This window comes from Lissotriton helveticus, chromosome 8 (assembly GCF_964261635.1).
Source record: "Lissotriton helveticus chromosome 8, aLisHel1.1, whole genome shotgun sequence".
Lineage (NCBI taxonomy): Eukaryota > Metazoa > Chordata > Amphibia > Caudata > Salamandridae > Lissotriton > Lissotriton helveticus.
The window spans coordinates 297,768,450-297,788,360 of record NC_136069.1 but is presented as its reverse complement, the minus strand read 5'-3'; the positions used below and the strand labels follow the sequence as shown (position 1 = coordinate 297,788,360).

The window sequence follows — 19,911 nt, the reverse complement described above, 5'->3', positions numbered from 1 at the left end:
CGACGGCGCCGTCGACGCTATCGTGGACGGAGCAGATTTGGCTGTCAACGAAGATAATTTTGAAGAACTCATCGTCGACGGTGCGGCCGTCGACGGGGTCGTCGTCAGGGTCACCGTCGATCCATCGTAGACGAAGCCGTCGACGATACAGTCGTCGACGGTGCAGTCGTCGACGCAGGCAGAACCTCCGTAGACGGAGTCCTCGTCGACGGGGCTTTGGTCGACGGAGTCTTCGTCGACTAAACCTTGGGTCGACGGAGCCGTCGAAGATTTCTTTGAGACTTTCGTCGACGAGGATTCTTTCTTCATCGTCGACGAGGTGATGGGAATCGTCGACGGGACAAGCTTAGATGGCAAAGAAACTCGTTGACGTGAAGGCTGTCGACGAAGTAAAGGCTGATGTCGTCGTCGACAAAGAAGACATCACGGTTCTCGTCGTCGGAACGCTCGTAGACGCTCCCGTCGACGACGGAACTCTAAGAGGCGTGGAAACACCCCGAGAGGCAGAAGAAGACGCCTGAGAGCCAGGTCTCGTGGGCGTAGTGGTAGGAGGAGTGGTAGGAGACACCACAGAAGCCAGTACACTACCACGCTTCGAGGCTGCTGAAGAAGCAGCAGATTGAAAACTTTCTGCATCTGACAGGGCAGAATCCTTGTCCTTTAGACGTTGAAGCCAAAGGAGAAGACGGCCTTCTCTGTCCTTGAGAGTCTTAGTAGAAAAATGTCAGGGTTTACCGATGCGCCTACCTAACTATTAGACAAAAAAACTACATTTCCCATGGGCCTTGGGGGTTTAACTACAACTCCCATGATCCTTTGCTGCCCGACCGGATATAGTGCGGCATGCCCGTGAGGAAGGTGTACTTGATTCTGAATTCGCGAGCGGGAGCGGCTGCTCTCGACCTTTCTTGGACCATTCCTGTGACCGTTTCGGGAGGAGGATCGGCGTTAGGAGTGGAGGCGTTGCTCTGGTACTGTAATAGCGTCTGCGTAGTAGAGAGCGGGTAGCTCTTATAACAGTTGCGTTTCTTCTATTGAATTTTCTTGTTTTGTTTTGGGCATCTAACATTACAGTGCTCACCCGAGTTGTGAGTGTCTCAGTTGCTTCTGTTCTTTGTTTTGGAGACGTTCTAATCTGGTGCCAGTGGCGGAGTGTAGGGGGAATGATCTCCGCATTACCGTCATGAAGATATAACATCTTATCACTTGCTTTGTGGATTACAAGTACCAAAGCGGACGGCAGTGGTATAGTTACCACGCCCTCCCGTGTTTGGGTTCCGTGATTGCGACTGGGGTCTTACTTTTGATACTACAGGTGCAGATGAGGAAATCTGTTACCAGTCATTGAAATAACCTTTTGCGTAGACCAAGCGTTTTGCTTGTTTTATTCCTTATTACTGGAAGACTGACTGCTGCCAAGATTTAATTGGCACCAGGGCATATTTGATAACGGATTTCATTGAGCTATTGCGGGGTATGTATTTCGTATTCACTCTGCATACGTATAGGCAATGTTATAGATGAATGCTTTGGGTAGTAATGGATGTCCTTGTATTCTTTAGGGATAGAAGGCGCTCTGTGAGATACCACTGCATGGATGAAGATAATGCTAAGACAGCAAAGGTGACCTCTAATCCCTTAGCGAGAATATGATGAGTAGGATTTAAGTACTGTATTAACCTGTTGTGCATTTTGTCTTACAGCTTCCTTTTCCCTGCAGTCCCCTTCCTTTTCCCTTCCCGGTTTTTTCCCCTTTGGGGTTTTTCCCTCACCGTATCGCTTGAACACCCTGTGTTTATACATTCAGTGTGTTCGGGAGGTCCGGAGGTGGAGCTTTATTACTGCGGACGGATCCTGCTGAGTGGAAACCTGACAAAAAAGTTCTACAGAACTTGCAGCTGCCAGCCTCATGATCCGGGTATAAACAATAGATACACTTCTGGTGGGGGTCCTTCTCAAAAAGGCGCAGCTTCCCACAAGAAGAGCAAGGTCTGAATAAAGACTTCTTACTTGACATGTTGAAACAAACTGGAACTAGAAGATTAGAGTTGAAGAACTGAGCAGAGCTCAGGGAGACTCCCTTCACACGACGTGCGGTAGAAAATCTGAGGGCTTGAGCTTCTGAGGAGAAGGTTCTAGAGGGTGCTGGCGCCTGATTGGCTGTAATTTGGACTAACATAATGACACTAATGTGTTACAGGTAGTTTTTCTCTTTACCATGCATTCCTATGTAGGAATCGTTTGAGGTTTTCAGTTGTATTTCCTCTTCTTTTATTATGTATTATGTTGTTTCGACGACGGGGAATATTCAAGCATGTGAATCTATGAAAGACACCCCTAATACTGGAGAACAAAAGTTACTTACCTGTAAACTGTGGTTCTCCAGTATTGGTGTCTTTCATAAATTCACATGCTTGAATATTCCCCGAAGTGAGAGTCCCACGGTACATACCATAGCAATATAGCAATAACCTAACCATAGTATAGGTAAGAACAAACCATAGAGTAGCATTGAAACAGAGCTTAATGGATAGAAGGACTTGGCACGTTATTAACATATCCAGGTCATTGCAAGTAGTCCAAACTCCAGCCAATCAGGCACCTCTAGAATGTTCTCCTCAGAGGCTCAGGCCCTCAGATTTTCATTGCACAAGGGTGACAGTCAATAGGAGAGGAGAGCCTCTGAGGGGAGGAGGGTGGGTCGCATGTCAATCTATGAAAGACGCCAATACTGGAGAACCACAGTTTACAGGTAACTTTTGTTCTTCTCCAGTATTGGGGTGTCTTTCATAGATTTACATGCTTAAATAAGAGTAGTTAGCAGTGATACCAAAATTATGAAAGGTAAAATATATATATATATATATATATATTATATATATATATATATATATATATATATATATATATATATATATATATATATATATATATATATATATATATATATATATATATATAAAATCGTAAAACATAGTACGATAAAGAAAAGTATAGCATAAAAACAACAGTCCCTTGCATACAGGAGGAGGGAAGCAACAGAGGCTCACCTTATTTAAAGAGATTACGTAGGACCGCTTGCCTCACGGCTGTATCAGCATGGTCAGCAGCTTCCAGACAATAGTGTTTTGTAAAGGTGTCTTCTGGACCATGTTGCAGCTCTGCAGATGTGCTGAAGAGGGACACCAGCAAACAGCGCAGTAGAAGATGAAACAGATCTAGGAGAATGTGCCCGAACAGTTGCAGCAAGTGGTCTCCCAGCTTGCTGATGGCAAAAAGCAATGGCAGAAGATATCCAGCGTGCAATCGTCTGTTTGGTAACAGGATGCCCCTTACGCATCCGTCCGTGGGCTACAAGAAGCTGATCAGTCTTACGGATAGTAGCTGTTTTTTGAAGATAACATTTTAAACATCTCTTAACATCTAAACAATGAAGTGTCTTTTCCGCTATTGTTTGGGGATTAGGGATAAAAGTCTTTAAAATAACCGGCTCACTAAGATGGAAGTCAGATGGTACTTTGGGGATAAAGGCCTGATTGGTGCGGAGCATGACAGAATCCTTGTTGAATTGAAGAAAAGGCGGCTTTGTGGTAAACGCCCGAATGTCACTGACTCTACGAGACAAAGTGAGAGCCAACAGCAGCGCAGTTTTCCAAGAAATTAATTTTAGATCGACTTTATGGATAGGCTCAAATGGGGCTTTCATGAGTTGTGCCAATACAATGTTTAAATGCCAAGGAGGCGGCAGACGACGAATTGAAGGAAACATCCGAAATAGGCCCTTGAAGAACTGCTTTATTACTCTGGAGTAGTAAAGAGAGGTGGAGCCATCCTGCCGAAACCTTGTAATTGCTGCCAGAAACACTTTAAGGGTAGAATGTGAAAGGCCTGATTTTGCTAGATGTAAAAAGAAAGGTAAAAGTCGGTCTGGTGTTGAATGCACAGGGTGTACATTAGCCGTTTCACATCAAAGACAGAACCGCTTCCATTTGAGTTTGTAGGTTTTAACAGTGGAGGCTGCCTTAGCAAGAACTAGTCTGAAGGAATGTTCAAGGTGGCAAACTCATAGTGCCCAGGCCGCTAAACGAAGAGATGCCATATCGGGATGGCATACCTGTCCCTGATCCATATTAAGAAGATCCGGAAGTGGGGGGAGCAGAATCTGGTCGCACTGCGATAGGAGTAGGAGTTCCGTACACCATATCTGTCAAGGCCACCTGGGAGCTATTAGAAGAATGTGGCAAGGCTCCCTCCTCATTTTTCGAAGCACCCTGGGGGACCAGAGGAATCGGCGGAAAAGCGTAAGCATATATTTTTGACCAGTTCACCAAAAAAGCATTCTAGCACGACTCTGGTTGGGGAAGCCAACTTGCGTAAAATGGGCATTGGTAAGATTGGTTGCAAACAGATCCAGATTCGGGGAACCCCAGAGCCAAAACATGTGATCCAGTGTGGGTTGATGTCATTCCCACTCGTGGTTGGATGAGGTTGACCTGCTCAGAGAGTCCACTAGGATGTTAGATGTTCCCAGAACATGCACTGCCGTCAGAGTGATCTGATGCTGGATCGCCCAATCCCAGATTTGTAGCGCCTGAAGGGATAGCAAAATGGACCGTGTGCCAATGTTTGTTTATGTAGTGCATGCATGTTGTGTTGTCCGTCATGATCAACACCGAAGCTGAAGATGGCGCGAAAAGCTTTTAGCGCCAAAAATATGGCCAATAACTCCAGAAGGTTGATGTGCCAGTTCCTCTGGCGGGAATCCCACCTTCCTTTGACAGTGAGGCCCTGAAGTTGCGCACCCCACCCTTCAAGGGATGCTTCTATTGTAAGTGTGAAATTTGGGATGTCCACCAGAAATGGACAGCCTGCTGATCCGGTTGATTCTAGGGTCCACCATAATAGCGCTGTTTTCATTTGGGATGTGATTTTGACCACATCGTTGAATGATCCTGAAATTTGAGTCCATTGTTGGTCTAGTTCCTCGTGAATGGGTCTCATTTTCAGGCGGTAGTGAGGGACTAGGGGAATGCAAGAGGACAACATCCCCAGCAAAGACTTCAACTGCCGAACAGAAACTGACCTGTTTGATCGGAGCGAGGTCGCCAAGGTGCAAAGTCGTTGACGCCTTTCGAGAAACACAAACACTTTTGCCAGTTTGGTGTCTATTAAGGCCCGCAAGAATGCCCTCAGTTGAGCGGGAACAAAATGGGACTTTTCCAGGTTGAACGTAAGGCCTAGAGTCTGGAAGAGGGACCTGCAGATCAGAGTGTGTTGAGACGCCAGTTGGAACGATTGTGCCTTTAGAAGACAGTCGTCGAGATAGGGAAAAATGTGTACGCCTTGTAGATGAAGATACGCTGCCACCGGTGCCAGGACTTTGGTAAACACTCAGGGCGCAGAGCGGAGGTCAAATGGAAGGACCTTGAATTGGAAATCTCTCCCAGCCACTCTGAATCTGAGGAATTTTCTGGGTCTGGGAAGAATTGGGACATGAAAATAGGCATCTCGAAAGTCCAGTGTGGTCATGTACTCGTTCTGGAATAGTAATGGAAGCTTCTCCTTAAGGGACAACATTCGAAATGTCTGCTTTTTTAGGTTATTTGTTTAGGGAGCGTAGGTCTAGAATGGGACGCCATTCTCCAGACTTTTTCTGTATAAGGAAGAACCTTGAATAAAACCATCTGCCCCTTAGCAGTTTCGGAACCACTTCGATCGCGCCCTTTCTCAACAAAATTGTGAGTTGACTCGAAAGTTCCTTCAGATGGGCAGGCAGAGGACCTCTGGGCGGAGAATTGGGAGGGATTTTTACAAACTCTAAAGCATGCCCCCTGTGCACAATATCCAGAACCCATCGATCTGTAGTAATTTCTGACCATTTCGAGTAGAAACGGGAGATTCGACCTCCAACCTTTGTGTGTGTGGGCAGTATGGAGGGTGGCAGATGAAACAAGTCATTGTTTTTTGGAATAATCTCTGCCTCTGTTAGAGGATTTTCCTCTATACTGCTTGTAAGAGGCCGCCGGCGGTTGTCTGTACGACTGTTGATCCTGGGAGGAGTAGCGTTGTTGATTTTAAAGAGATTTGTATTGCCAGTATTGGTTAGAACCTCCCCGAAAGGAAGAGGAGGTGCCACAACCCCTCGCACCCCGAAAGGGCTGTTTCTTGAACTGAAGAGTGCCCATAGCACGAGCAGTGTTGTGTTCTTTTGGATCGTCTGAAGGGCATCAACGTGTTGACCAAACAGTGATTCACCGTCATAAGGCATGACCAATATTTTCGTCTGCACCTCCGGACGGAAAGAAGTTTCTTTTTACTAGCCCTCCCGCCAGAGGACTGCCGCTCCTGCCTGTTGACGAAAGCCAGTGGAAGAGACATCCACCGCACAATCGATAATTTCTGAGGAAATCCTTTCCCCTTCCTGAAGAATTCTCAGCGCTTCTGCCTTAGAAGGTTCTGGAATCAAGTCTATGAGGAATGTCCGACCACATTTGTCGATCAGAGCGGCCAAGGATAGCCAACGAATTGGCCGCTTGGACTGTAGTTGCCGCCATAGTGGATCACGTTTTTCCAATAGCATCAAGGCGACGTCCTTCGCGGTCCGGAGGAGCAGAGAGCGGAGACGAAGGATTTCGGACACGGCGTTGTGCTTCCTGAGTAATAATGGAATCAGGCTTCGGCTGTGCAATAAGACAAGCAGGTGAATTTGCCAGGGCTTTGTATTTCTTATCCAGTCATGGCAAGACAGCTGGAATGGAATTAGGGATCTGCATTAGCTTGAGACCTTCTTGCCAAATAAAGTCTATTATTGGAATAGCGCGAACTTGTTTTTGCAGCTGATCCTTGAAGTCATACAAGAAGCAATCCTCGTCTCTAGTTACCATAGGGAGGTGAACTCTTTTTGCTGCTCTTTCCATAGGGACATGGAATCCGCCGATATCCACAGGTGGAGAGTCGAGAGGAGTTTGAGCAGCGGGAGACGGAGTTTGAATTTGATAATTGTCCCATTTTGTGAAGAGGGATCTATCATCCAGCTCAGCCTCTTCTGTCATCATCCTCATCATCAATGGCCTGTGGATTGTCCTGGCGTTGGAACCTTGACGCAGATGTAGAAGGTGGTGGAAGCGGCTCCGCAACGAGCGGAGGTGGAAGAGGTGCTTGCGGTTCAGGAGAGGTCTGGACTGAGGTCGGAAAACGACGGTAATAGTCATCCAGCATAAATTGAAGATTAGAAATATGGGACATGGGCATTTACGCCATGGGAAGCTCCGGCGCTGGTTGGCCGGCATGCTCAGAATAATCTTCATAGTCCTGATCGTCATCAAAATCCTGAAATTTAATTAAAAGTTCGGAGGGACAGCGAGCAGCCCAAAATCTGTCATCCTCCTCCGAATCACCTTCACCAGCGTCAGATGAAAACTGCTCTGCTGGGAGAGGAGTCGTCGATTGGATTGGCATTAAATTGTCCAAGGAAGACTGTCGGCGTTGAAGGAGCGAACCTGTAGACTTCAATGGTACCAAATCCATGGATGCAGCCGTGGACGCTGTCACCGTTGACGAGAGATTTTGCCGCTGAGCCACCGTCCACGAAGATGAACCTTTCGCCAAAGTGTGTGTCGACTAATGCTTGTTCAGCTTTGCAGACGCCATCGACTAAATCAAAGGCACCGTAGACGACAGAGGCCTCACCTGCACTGCCACTGACGTCGCAGACGACAGGATTATGGCCGGTATCCTAGATGAAGTGGAAGTCGTCCTAGCATCGACAACAGAAGTCCTCTTCGATGGAAGGAGCAACGACGCGCTAGTCGGCGAGACAGCCAGTTTTTTTAGGTAACAACTTGTCAGAGTCTTGGACGCCTGAGAGTCAGATCTCGGGGGCGTAACAGTTGAAGATAGATTCTGAGGGGCTGGAAGCACCCTTTTGAAGTTGAAGGTAGATCTGCGGACTTAACATGATGTTTCTTCACTACCTTAATTTTAGGAGAGACCTTCTCTGACTCTCTAGCTCTCTAACGATTAAGCAGTCCCAACAGAGGACACACTTTCCACATCAGACAGGGGGTTATCCATAGTCTTCAACTTCTGTAGCCACAGAAGGGGACGCCCCTCTCTGTCCTTCAAGGTCTTTTGTGAGAAATTTTACAATCCTTTACCTGATGTTCAGGATAGAGGCAATACATGCACTTCTTATGAGGATCCTCAGAATGAAGACGATTTTTTCCACATGTTCAACAGGGAATGAAGAGGAACTGCTTAGTAGACATGTTGTTAAAAATACTCCTTTTAGAAGAAAAATTGAGAAAAACTGAGCTGAGCTCAGGGAGACTCCCTTCGCACGACGAGCGGAACATTCCAGAGGGTGCTGACGCCTGATTGACTGGAATTTGGACTAGTCACAATGACCTGGATATGTTAATACAGTGACAAGTCCTTCTATCCATTAAGCTCTATGTTTCAAAGCTACTCTATGTTTTTTTTATTTTTCTTACCTATACTATGGTTAGGTTATTGCTAGATTGCTAGGTTATGTACCGTGCGACTCCCACTTAGACGACGGGGAATATTCAAGCATGTGAATCTATGAAAGACACCCCAATACTGGAGAATTACCAGCGACTAACTGCAGCATTCCATCAATCACTTTTTTGGCTTTTCTGATTGAGATCTTTGATAGCAATTTGGCCCCTCCACAGGAACATAAAAATAGCACAATACACTAAGGGAATCTTGCCCACTACCTATCAATAGGACTGAGACAGCCCCACACAGTCACACAATTTGCCATTACCCCCTCATTTGTGCCATCACATGAAATCTTTGCCATAGCAGAGAATGCCCTCCCCCTTTTTACAGGATGCGGACTAGCGCATCTAGCTCTTTACCTGTATCTACCATGTACTCCTCCTCTATTCTACATGCACTGTCAATGTTACTTTTCTAAACATAAAGGTTCTGGTCTTAGAGTGTATACTTCCTTTCCCAACTAGACTTCACCTTGTCACATCCCATATGTGCTCTCTGATCCATTAATCAAGAGAATTCAGCAGACCACAGAGAAAAATCAACACATCACAAACAGCATTCATTCAATGAAAATAACTTGCAAGAGAGATTCCTTCTACGTAACACAGCAAGAAATCATCAGAGAAGGCATATGCTAATGGCACAATGACTTAATACCACAACAACATTCATTTTGCAAAAATACATGAACACTAATAAAATACGAATCCATTCACAATACTGAGGTCCCCTTGTAATTTTTAATGCCCGGATCTTTGTCAGAACTAGAACTCTAGCCAGACCTGTAAATAAATTAATGCATCAGGGATTCTAAAAAGCAGTTTTAACAATGTTATGGAACTTGACAGATGTACCTAGAAAAAATCCCCAACCTACCTCCAAAAATGCATTTAATTGGTCCAGACTGTGATTTCCTGATGATAAAGCATCTTCAATTAGCTGTAATGTACCGTCATCCTGAAAAACAGAGTTTACCATTATATAAAGCTTGCATCCTGTGTCTTTTACTGCATAACCAGTGAATGAAATCAAAATCCAGAGAATCCCAAGCTTACATTTTAGATTTCTCATTAACTTCTCACATACCTCGGATGTTGCATTACATATTTTCTGGACAACCTCTTGAATTGGGGAATGAGGAACTGCACCAGTATTTATGTGTTCTGGTTGATCATCATTAATTGCAATCCTAGTAAAAGCAAAAAAAAAAAAAACTCGGATCACAGAAACAGAGCGAAAGTCGTCTAGAGCATTGTAACTAAGGCGGCACATCACACTAGATGGCACTACTATATTTTCTGTATCGTTTTTAATTTTCTAAACATTGGCCGAAAATATTGTCAAATTCATAGTTAACTCCTTTTTTATAGTTGATAAAGTACACAAAAATCACAACTCTGCCCACTTAATGGCTTTGGCACCTTTACAAACTTTGTCAATTCTGTAATATTAGTCAATAAAGCAGACCATGTACTTTGGCTACTGAAACCTCATAGGTATGGAACAGCATCAGTGCTATGTTCAGCATATTACCTTTATTTTTAAAAAAAGAAAAAGCTTGATGGGGCGTTACTAGCCATCAACCAAAATGACTAAACCTTTCAAAGCTTTCTGAGGAGGACTAGTAATGGGGACTACCACACGGCCACTTCAATCAGGCTGACAAGTGAAGTCCATGCTCAGCAGGTGAGGAAGCGGTGTACACAAATAAGGCACAGATAAGGGAGAACTACAGTTCGCGTGACTCCCTGGCATGAAGTAAATACTGCAAGGTGGGGAGAGATCCATGAGACCATCTGGGGCAAACAGTCCACTTGCAGTTGCAAGCATAAAATCATCATGTGCTGCTTGGTGATGATCATGTAGCAGTGGACCGGAATGGTAGCTCCATGGCCTGATAAAGGGGCAGAAATTTTTCGGATCCATCTTTTGGGGGAGGTGAGGAAGGTGTTTCAGAACTCTTGGAGAGGGTTGACTAATTGAGATTCTGGACTTGTAGAGAAAGATTCAACATTTGTGGCTATTTGCTACAAGATCGGGAAGAGTACACACAAGAAAGTCAGACGAGGTGGTAGTAGACGTATGTATTCTGCATCCCCAACCTACAAGAGTGAAAACTCAGCAGCTATTACCAAGTGAGATCTCGGATATGGAGATTGTAAAATACTACTGTTTTAGTACATGATACTTCATACTGCAAAAGGTAGATCAAAAGGAAATGTTCGGCTTAGGGTATTAAGGCAGGACTTTTTGCAACCTGGTAAAATACATGTTACTCCCAACAAGAAGGCGTTTCCTTTTTGGAACCCCTAAAAGTCAGAATTTTTATCTATCTAGATGACAAGCGATTGCTGACTATTAAAACTCTAAATAAAGACTTGCACAGCCATCCCAGGTTTGCCACAGAGGCATATATGTACTTGAGTAAAGTGATACCCTTTGAACGGGATATAAAAGGACAGAGGAAAGGTGACTTGTTAAGAAATGATGTTTGGTCACATCATAATGCTAGGGGGCATGTAACCGTACTATGAGGAACAATTATTTTTCTTCCCCATGAAGCATGCAAAGCAGACTACCATTTTCCCATTTTATTCCTTACTAATCAGCATACAGAGCTCAAGTTGAGAGATGGTTAGGAGTGATATAAGATTGGGGGGGATTTCCACCTTAACTGTATACCTGGCTCTTTAAATAAGTCAATAACATTTTTAGAAATCTCATAAATGTATTATCGGTTCTGGCAATATAGGAGATAAGGGGAGCAGAAAGACCTTTTTCACAGAGCACAATTGTCTCAAATATTGACTCAAAAGTCAGCAAATATGGTCCAGTTTGTACCCAACATAATTTAGATAAATGGATAGGCCAAATTGCATGCAGCAACATTTTGCGACTGCTAAATCTTTCAATACCGACTATCGGCTTTGATGCAGCAAAGGTTTAGGCTAAGTCAGTTGGTATTAGCTGTGAATAAGGATAGAAAAATGGGTTCTTAATCAGAAACGAGGCAACCAACTGCTTAATGAACAAGAAAGACCTGGGTTTCCACGACTGTAGACCTGATCTGTCCTCTACAAAGAACTAGGATTGAGTAACAGTTTTCACCAAAATGCGAACCGAGCAAAATTGACTAATATTTTTCCACACACACTGAGCTAAACACTGCTCTGATGGGATAAAGTTTGTTTGGCTACTCGACAATTACCTTTGTGATGCCCACAAGAGGTATTCTAACACTTGTAAAAATTAACATGATTTGCAGCTTTTTATTGCTCAATTTATTTGCATACTCAAGCATACAGCAATTACTGCAAGTAACACTCCTTTACGGCTATTCACTGGTGCAGGATTTGTAAAGGAATGAGGGTTTTTAGGTATTTTTGCTGCAGGATTTAGTGAGTCAATAGCCTAGGTATTGCACCGATGTTCCTTCAGATCATAAAGAGGGCAGAGGACTCACATTTGCTGCTTTTGCACTGGAGAGTGCTGGTCTGGAGATGAAATTGTTGTTGGGTGACAGATTAAGACAACCAGGGGATTGCAGAAGGCAGACCGCTAGATTACAGAGAAAACAAAGTTAGGCAATATTGTAGATAAGCATTGGCAAAGCTAATCGGTTTGGCTTTTCACATAGCTACAGTACTTCAAGTAATTAGATATCCTTCAGAGTCAACACAATTTTGTAGGCTTTCAAAACTTTACTAGATGTCCATCTCAAGTCAAAAGCAACTGTTCAACAAGTAGCATAAAGCTGCAAGATCTCATGTTGTTACTAAATATCCCTTTTGAGTCTGATGTAACTGCTTCAAATGTCCTTCACAAAGTTGAAGGGTGTGGCTTTAATATAAAAATTTAAAATATACACTTTTAATACTCTAACATATTGTGCTAAATTTCTACAAGATAGGTAAATATTAATATGCTGGTATAGGCGGATGAGTCAATATTGCAACTTTCAATAAATGTCCGGATTACTATGGAACACTTGTGAAGACAACCTAGTATACAAAAGGTACTAGCAGTCACTGGTTAAGTCAAGAGCCTTCACCCATATTCTACCAGTTTTTTGAGTGACACTATACTTGCGTGATAGTAAAATGGCCACTACCTTGTGGCATGAAGAAGCAAGATGCAAACCAACAGATCAAGATACTCGATGAAAGGAAGGAAGACACAGACATGGAACCCTCCCCCCCCTTAGTCCTTACTAAAGGTCCCAATCAAGTCATATGCAATATCTACAAAAAAAGGTCATGAAGCTGCATTTCCTAAGGTCATATATAGAGGAGTAATTCAGGCCCAGCCCAAAATGCCAGGCAAGGCCCCCCCAGATGAGAAAACAAAGCCACACCGACCATGCTTGGCCTTGTTTGGCATCAAGAGTGAGATGCAGCTGAACTCCTACGGCACAGTGAGCATGAGAACCTATCTGGGGAAACATTTGGAACTCAGTGAGCCTTACTTTAAAAAAATGATTTGTTCGCGGTCCTGCGACATCTAGGCTGTCGGCCGAAGTTTTGCGCATGGATCAAACTCCTCTATACGAATCCGCTTGCACATGTAGTGGCCAACGGCCATATTTCCAGGGATTTCCGGCTGGGTCGTGGTACCCGTCAGGGATGCCCCCTGTCGCCTCTGCTTTTTGCATTAAATTTGGAACCCTTGGCAGCATGGATACGGTGGGACCCCATGATAAAAGGTCTTAATTGGACTGAAATAATAATAACAATGGTAACGGTTATATAGGAGCGCACAGCGTGTGTAAGTATGTACGTTAAGAGAATAGTAATCCAACCAGTTGGTGCTCGAGGCGGATTTGAGTAGGTTACCACTACTCAAATTGATGAGCCAAGGATTAAAGTACTTCAAAATTCCACCAAGCACTCAAATTGTAATGTTCCAATAATCCAAATCAAAAAAAGAGTATCTCTGAATATTCAGGTAGTGTTCATTTCTTGGTTTTTATTCCAAATTTTCAGCGTAACTTCCGAGACACAGCCAACACGTGTTTCGTCTTGTCAGTCACAGACAAACAGACTTCTTCAGGGCTGTAAACAAGTATAATAACCAAAATTCAAATATCATCACTAATTTAAACAATATCGCAATACCACCAAGATTCACCACGTCATGTGAAAAGTAACACTATAAAAAGCCCTACACCAAGAACAGAGCTAGAGTCACCTCAGATGTGTCAAAGACCAAAGGACAGTACCAAAGTACATAATTCAGTAAACAAATAAAAGTTGGCTAGTAAAACATACCATCAACGAAGGTTCAATATTATTCAATTTTCTTCATTGAATTCAATAAGCTAACCGCTGTAGAATATTCTAATTGCACAAAGAAAATAAAGACAAAGCCCCGGTCACAGATAAGCTTTAAACATAGATCATGAAATGGAGTATTACCTAGGGAATGATTGATACTGTGAAAAATGTTTAATGTTACTAATATGAGTACAACATTATGTGAGAGTTTCTTTACTGTATATCCAGAGCTATAAATTGCTGTTAGTTCTTAACTGTCTTTATGATTGGAAGTATGAATTATGAGACAATTTACTTATGTGACAGTGGTCATATTGTATACCTAGGTTACTGAATGTTGTGAGTTAGGAATAGTTCTGACATGTATGCTAATTTTTGCCTTCCCACTTCTCCTTCCCCTCTTTCTGTTTTTCTGTTTACTCTCCCTATATATTATCTGACATCCCCGGGGGAGATATGCACTCTTGGAATATTAAGGACTTTTGTCTTTTGTTACAATTACTTAATCTATACGATGTAATTCTAGTCATAATATACTCAATATAGTAACTTGACTTTATAACTTTATTAATGTTTTACACTGAGCGATTATACCAGGCTATATAGAGAATTTGCCATTATTACTTAAGGATATTACTAGCATTTTTACTAATTGTTTGAATATGACGCCCTTCAGGTTACTAACTGTGTAGCTATATACTCTGGTGCATTAGGCTTTATTAGCGAAGGGGCGCCTTGCATTTAACTATGATACCAGGCTTCCACAGATGATAGAGAATTTGCTGTTATTACTTAAGGATATTACTAGCGTTTTTACTAATTGTTTGAATATGACCCTCTTCAGGTTAGTAACTGTTTAGCTGTATATTCTAAAGGGGCGCCTTGCATTTAACTATGAAGGCTCAACCTGAGCGCTATTATTCACTACTCTAAGATGGCGCAGACCCTTTTCTTACTCTCTTCATGTCCTGGTGTCTAACGTGACATGTTAGTTACGTATACAAGTCACGTCCGGCGATTACCCTATTTACTTTTGTAATTTACTGTTATTGAGAGATTACGCTCGCTCAGTGTTTTATACATATTTTCGCAAATTGATGGATTTGCGGGGTATAATTATGCCACAACACTTTGCGCTTTGTAAAAAGATATTACTTTTGCCGCTCAAAGATGGCGCCCACAGCGATTTGCCTTAAATTGCCACTGTAAGATGGCGCCCGTGTAGCACGCGGAGCCTCTTACGAACACTCTGAGCAGACATGCGGTGAGTACGCTGTGCGGTATGCGCTGGTTCAAACTCACATGCTGGTAGACTTACAAGCCAGTTATGGTTGGGGATTTGATACTAAGAATTGTGTTTACTTATTGTTTTAGATACTGGACATATTGACGGATTATTGGATTATGTGACTTGGATTACTTAGAGTACTTTCACTCGGGTAAGATTATGAACTTGATGGGCACTGATACGTATAACCTGATGTTTATTTGGCTACTACATGATATACAAAATTGATATTTATTTGGTTACAGAGTGGAGTGTTGATCTACTAATTGGAATTACGGAATTGTTACCTATTACTCAATACTATTTTGAAATTACGGAACTGCTACTATATTTACTATTGTGCTACATGACCTACCATATACTTACATGGTGAGTCAATTTACATTTATTCTATACCAGTCCTTGATATTATCAGAAGAGCTTATCTGTGACCGGGGCTTTGTCTTTATTTTCTTTGTGCAATTAGAATATTCTACAGCGGTTAGCTTATTGAATTCAATGAAGAAAATTGAATAATATTGAACCTTCGTTGATGGTATGTTTTACTAGCCAACTTTTATTTGTTTACTGAATTATGTACTTTGGTACTGTCCTTTGGTCTTTGACACATCTGAGGTGACTCTAGCTCTGTTCTTGGTGTAGGGCTTTTTATAGTGTTACTTTTCACATGACGTGGTGAATCTTGGTGGTATTGCGATATTGTTTAAATTAGTGATGATATTTGAATTTTGGTTATTATACTTGTTTACAGCCCTGAAGAAGTCTGTTTGTCTGTGACTGACAAGACGAAACACGTGTTGGCTGTGTCTCGGAAGTTACGCTGAAAATTTGGAATAAAAACCAAGAAATGAACACTACCTGAATATTCAGAGATACTCTTTTTTTGATTTGGATTATTGGAACATTACAATTTGAGTGCTTGGTGGAATTTTGAAGTACTTTAAGCCTTGGCTCATCAATTTGAGTAGTGGTAACCTACTCAAATCCGCCTCGAGCACCAACTGGTTGGATTACTATTCTCTTAACGTACATACTTACACACGCTGTGCGCTCCTATATAACCGTTACCATTGTTATTATTATTTTAGTGTGGTTTAGGAGCAGCCGCATAAGTGAATATGAATAGAGACAAAGAAGCGGAATTACTTTTTGACAATTTAGTGGCGGGTGGAACTATAGGAGCCGCCATGGGACCTACTAAAGAGACTAAGAAGGAAGGCCTCAGAGCCAAGTTTGTGAAGCTAGAATCCCTCAAACGTACAGAACTTAACAAATGGTGGGATGCTGCGACTCTAAGGCAGTATTTAAAGCTTAATAGGATCCCGCGTGGATTGAGATCCCAAATCATCCCTACTTATGAGGATTTAGAGCCTGATCTTTACTTAACTTGGGAGAAAGAACTTAATGCTAGCTCTAGAAATCTTATTAACATTCTGATTGAAAATGCGGAAAGGAAAATAGCTAAATTGTTAATTGAGATTCAAAAAGTTGAAGACGAGATTAAGGAGATGAACCTGCCAGAGGCTACTATTAAAAATTATACTGTTTTGGATGAGAAACTTACAGATTTACAGAATGACATTAAACAAAGGAAGGCTAGAAAAATCAAACGCGACGAACGAGATTATCGCTCTGGTCGTGTCTACACCTTCGCAAGGAAATTTGATTACTTGATGGTTAAAACACCTTTAGATAAACAGAAGAGTGGCACCCCATCAGTGAGTGATAGTGATCCTGGATCTAGTAATATCTCTAGCAGTGATACTGATGATATTCCCGATTCCGTTTCCCTCCCCACACCTGAGAATAATTTTTTAGTAGAGGTGCGCAGGCTACGCCGGGGAAACAGGGATTTAGAAAGGAATCGAGCTTCAAATGTACAAAAACCAGGAGAGGCGGCAGAGGCGGGAGGAGGTCAAGGAGGAAGGGTAGGGATGCGAAAGAGATCTTGGAAACCATAATTGATGTAGATGCTGATGACTGTGGGGATATTGAAATTGTGAACTTGTCTTCAATTGTATTATCTGATGATATGAATAGCTTACTCAGTAAAGGGATGGGTTTTTGTCCTATGACCGAAGCAGATTGGTACCTAACTAAAATTGATTTGTTTAAATTTGTTAGGAGACTTAAACTGAAAAAGTACTTTGCCAATGTACCAGAGAAAAGTAAACATGAGAAATTAAAACCTTTGAGTAATATCACGATTCAAGAACTTAAAGAGACTCAATTATTACTATCCCTTACTGAGAAGGAGGATGACCCGGTAACTTTGTACAAGCTATTAGATGATCTTGAGATAGATAGATTTCTTACTGAAGGTAGTGGGTTGAAAGAAAGATCTAAATGGACACCCACAATTTCATCTGGTAGCACGATAGAGGCATTTTACAGAGCAGTCAATTTTGATATTGATAAGATTATTGATGCTAAATGTCGTGAGAAAAATAAGAGGTATAATGATAATCTGTTACCTGGAGAAAGGCTGGCACTGAAAGAACTTATGAGTAATCCTTCTATTACAATACGAAAAGCAGACAAAGGTGGTAACGTTGTTATTCTCAATACTGTTGACTATAACGAGGAAGTTTATTCACAATTGAATAACAACAAATACTATGAAAAACTATCTGCTAATCCCATGTTATCTCTTACCAAAAATATTAATGACCAACTAAAAACTTGGTATGACTTGACATTATTGGATCACGATGAATATCTTTATTTACAGGTTGTGACACCCAAAGCACCGTGCATGTACATACTGCCTAAAATCCATAAGTCCAGGGTCAAACCACCAGGAAGACCCATTATTTCGGGGATTGGGGGGCCTACAGAACGCTTATCCCAATATGTTGACACCTATTTGCAGTTGTATGTGAAGAATTTACCATCCTTTATTGAAGATTCTAAACATGTATTGAATCTAATGAATGATGTAACATGGGATGAGAGAATGATATTGGTCACATTAGATGTGGTATCACTTTATACCAACATAGATCATGAACTTGGTATCAGAGCTATTGATTTCTTTCTCAGTAACAGGCCTGCTGAATTTTTTGATCACAATCAGATGATACTAATGATGACAAGATTGGTGTTGCAAAACAACGTGTTTCTCTTTGATAGTAAATGGTACAGACAGCGTCTTGGTACTGCGATGGGTTCCAGATTTGCTCCGTCCTTCGCGAACCTCTTCATGGGGTGGTTCGAGGCGGAGAGAATCTGGGGCCCATCAGGTAAAAAATGGATACAACACATTTACTATTGGGGGCGGTACATAGACGATTGCCTTTTAATTTGGACTGGAACAGTGGATGATCTTAAGGGTTTTTTTGATTACCTTAATGACAATTCACTTAATCTTGAATTTACTACACATTATGACGCTAATAGCATCATATTTCTGGACATTGAATTATATATTCAGGAGGGCAAGATTTGTAGCCGAATGTATCGAAAACCTACCAGCTGCAATGCTGTTTTACATGCCCGGAGCTGTCACCCGGCTAGCCAAAAAAATGCTATTCCCTATGGAGAAATGGTGAGGGCAAGGCGTAATTGCTCAATGGATAATGAATTTGATGAAAACCTTAATGATCTGTCACGGAGATTCCTTAAACGAGGTTATCCAAATAAAGTGGTTGATAATGCTGTATTAAGAGCTAAAAAACTTAAAAGATCTAAAACCTTAGATAAGAGACTCTGTGGGAAGAGGGATGAAAGGATTCGCCTAGTAACTAATTTCAGTAGTGATAGTGCCAAACTATATAGTATACTTAATAGACACTGGCACCTTTTGAGTATGGACAAGGACCTTGAGTCCCATATTGGAAATAGACCCGGATTGACTTTTAGGAAGGGACGCACACTGTCAACTTTGTTAGTCCCAGTTACCCAGTAAAGAAAACAGAACCTGACTGGCTTACTGAAAGGACAATAGGTTTCCACAAATGTGGTAAGTGCAGCTCCTGTAGATGGGCGAAAACTAAAGTGAAGACTTAACTACAACGATACTGGTGAATATTCAATAAATATGTTTATCAACTGTGATACCACATTTGTGGTTTACGTTATAGTGTGTTCCTGTAAACAAATTTATGTAGGTAGTACCATCAGGAAACTGAAAGAAAGAATGGTGGAACATTTTAGAGCGTTAAAAACAGGTGATACCCGATATCCCATTGCTTCTCACATTGTTAAACATTTTAATGAGAAAGAGAAACATAAGTTCAGCAACCATGGTATTGATCATATCGAAAGAAACCCAAGAGGAGGGAATAGACAGCTACAATTGAGACGTAGAGAGGTACTGTGGCTTATGAAACTTAAAGCGGTTGAGCTGGGTTTAAACATAGATCATGAAATGGAGTATTACCTAGGGAATGATTGATACTGTGAAAAATGTTTAATGTTACTAATATGAGTACAACATTATGTGAGAGTTTCTTTACTGTATATCCAGAGCTATAAATTGCTGTTAGTTCTTAACTGTCTTTATGATTGGAAGTATGAATTATGAGACAATTTACTTATGTGACAGTGGTCATATTGTATACCTAGGTTACTGAATGTTGTGAGTTAGGAATAGTTCTGACATGTATGCTAATTTTTGCCTTCCCACTTCTCCTTCCCCTCTTTCTGTTTTTCTGTTTACTCTCCCTATATATTATCTGACATCCCCGGGGGAGATATGCACTCTTGGAATATTAAGGACTTTTGTCTTTTGTTACAATTACTTAATCTATACGATGTAATTCTAGTCATAATATACTCAATATAGTAACTTGACTTTATAACTTTATTAATGTTTTACACTGA

General features: G+C 41.8%; 1 protein-coding gene across 1 annotated transcript in view; it reads right to left on the bottom strand.

Annotated features, from left to right (window-relative positions):
* The window catches only part of RNF17 (ring finger protein 17), a 3,010,943-nt gene that overhangs the window by 2,696,793 nt on the left and 294,239 nt on the right, over window positions 1–19,911 (bottom strand). The window contains exons 7-8 of the mRNA XM_078657063.1: window positions 9,613–9,715; window positions 9,403–9,483 (exon numbers count right to left, since the gene is read on the bottom strand). Of these exons, the coding sequence (XP_078513189.1) occupies window positions 9,403–9,483; window positions 9,613–9,715 (184 nt within the window). The remainder of the gene's footprint in view (window positions 1–9,402; window positions 9,484–9,612; window positions 9,716–19,911) is intronic.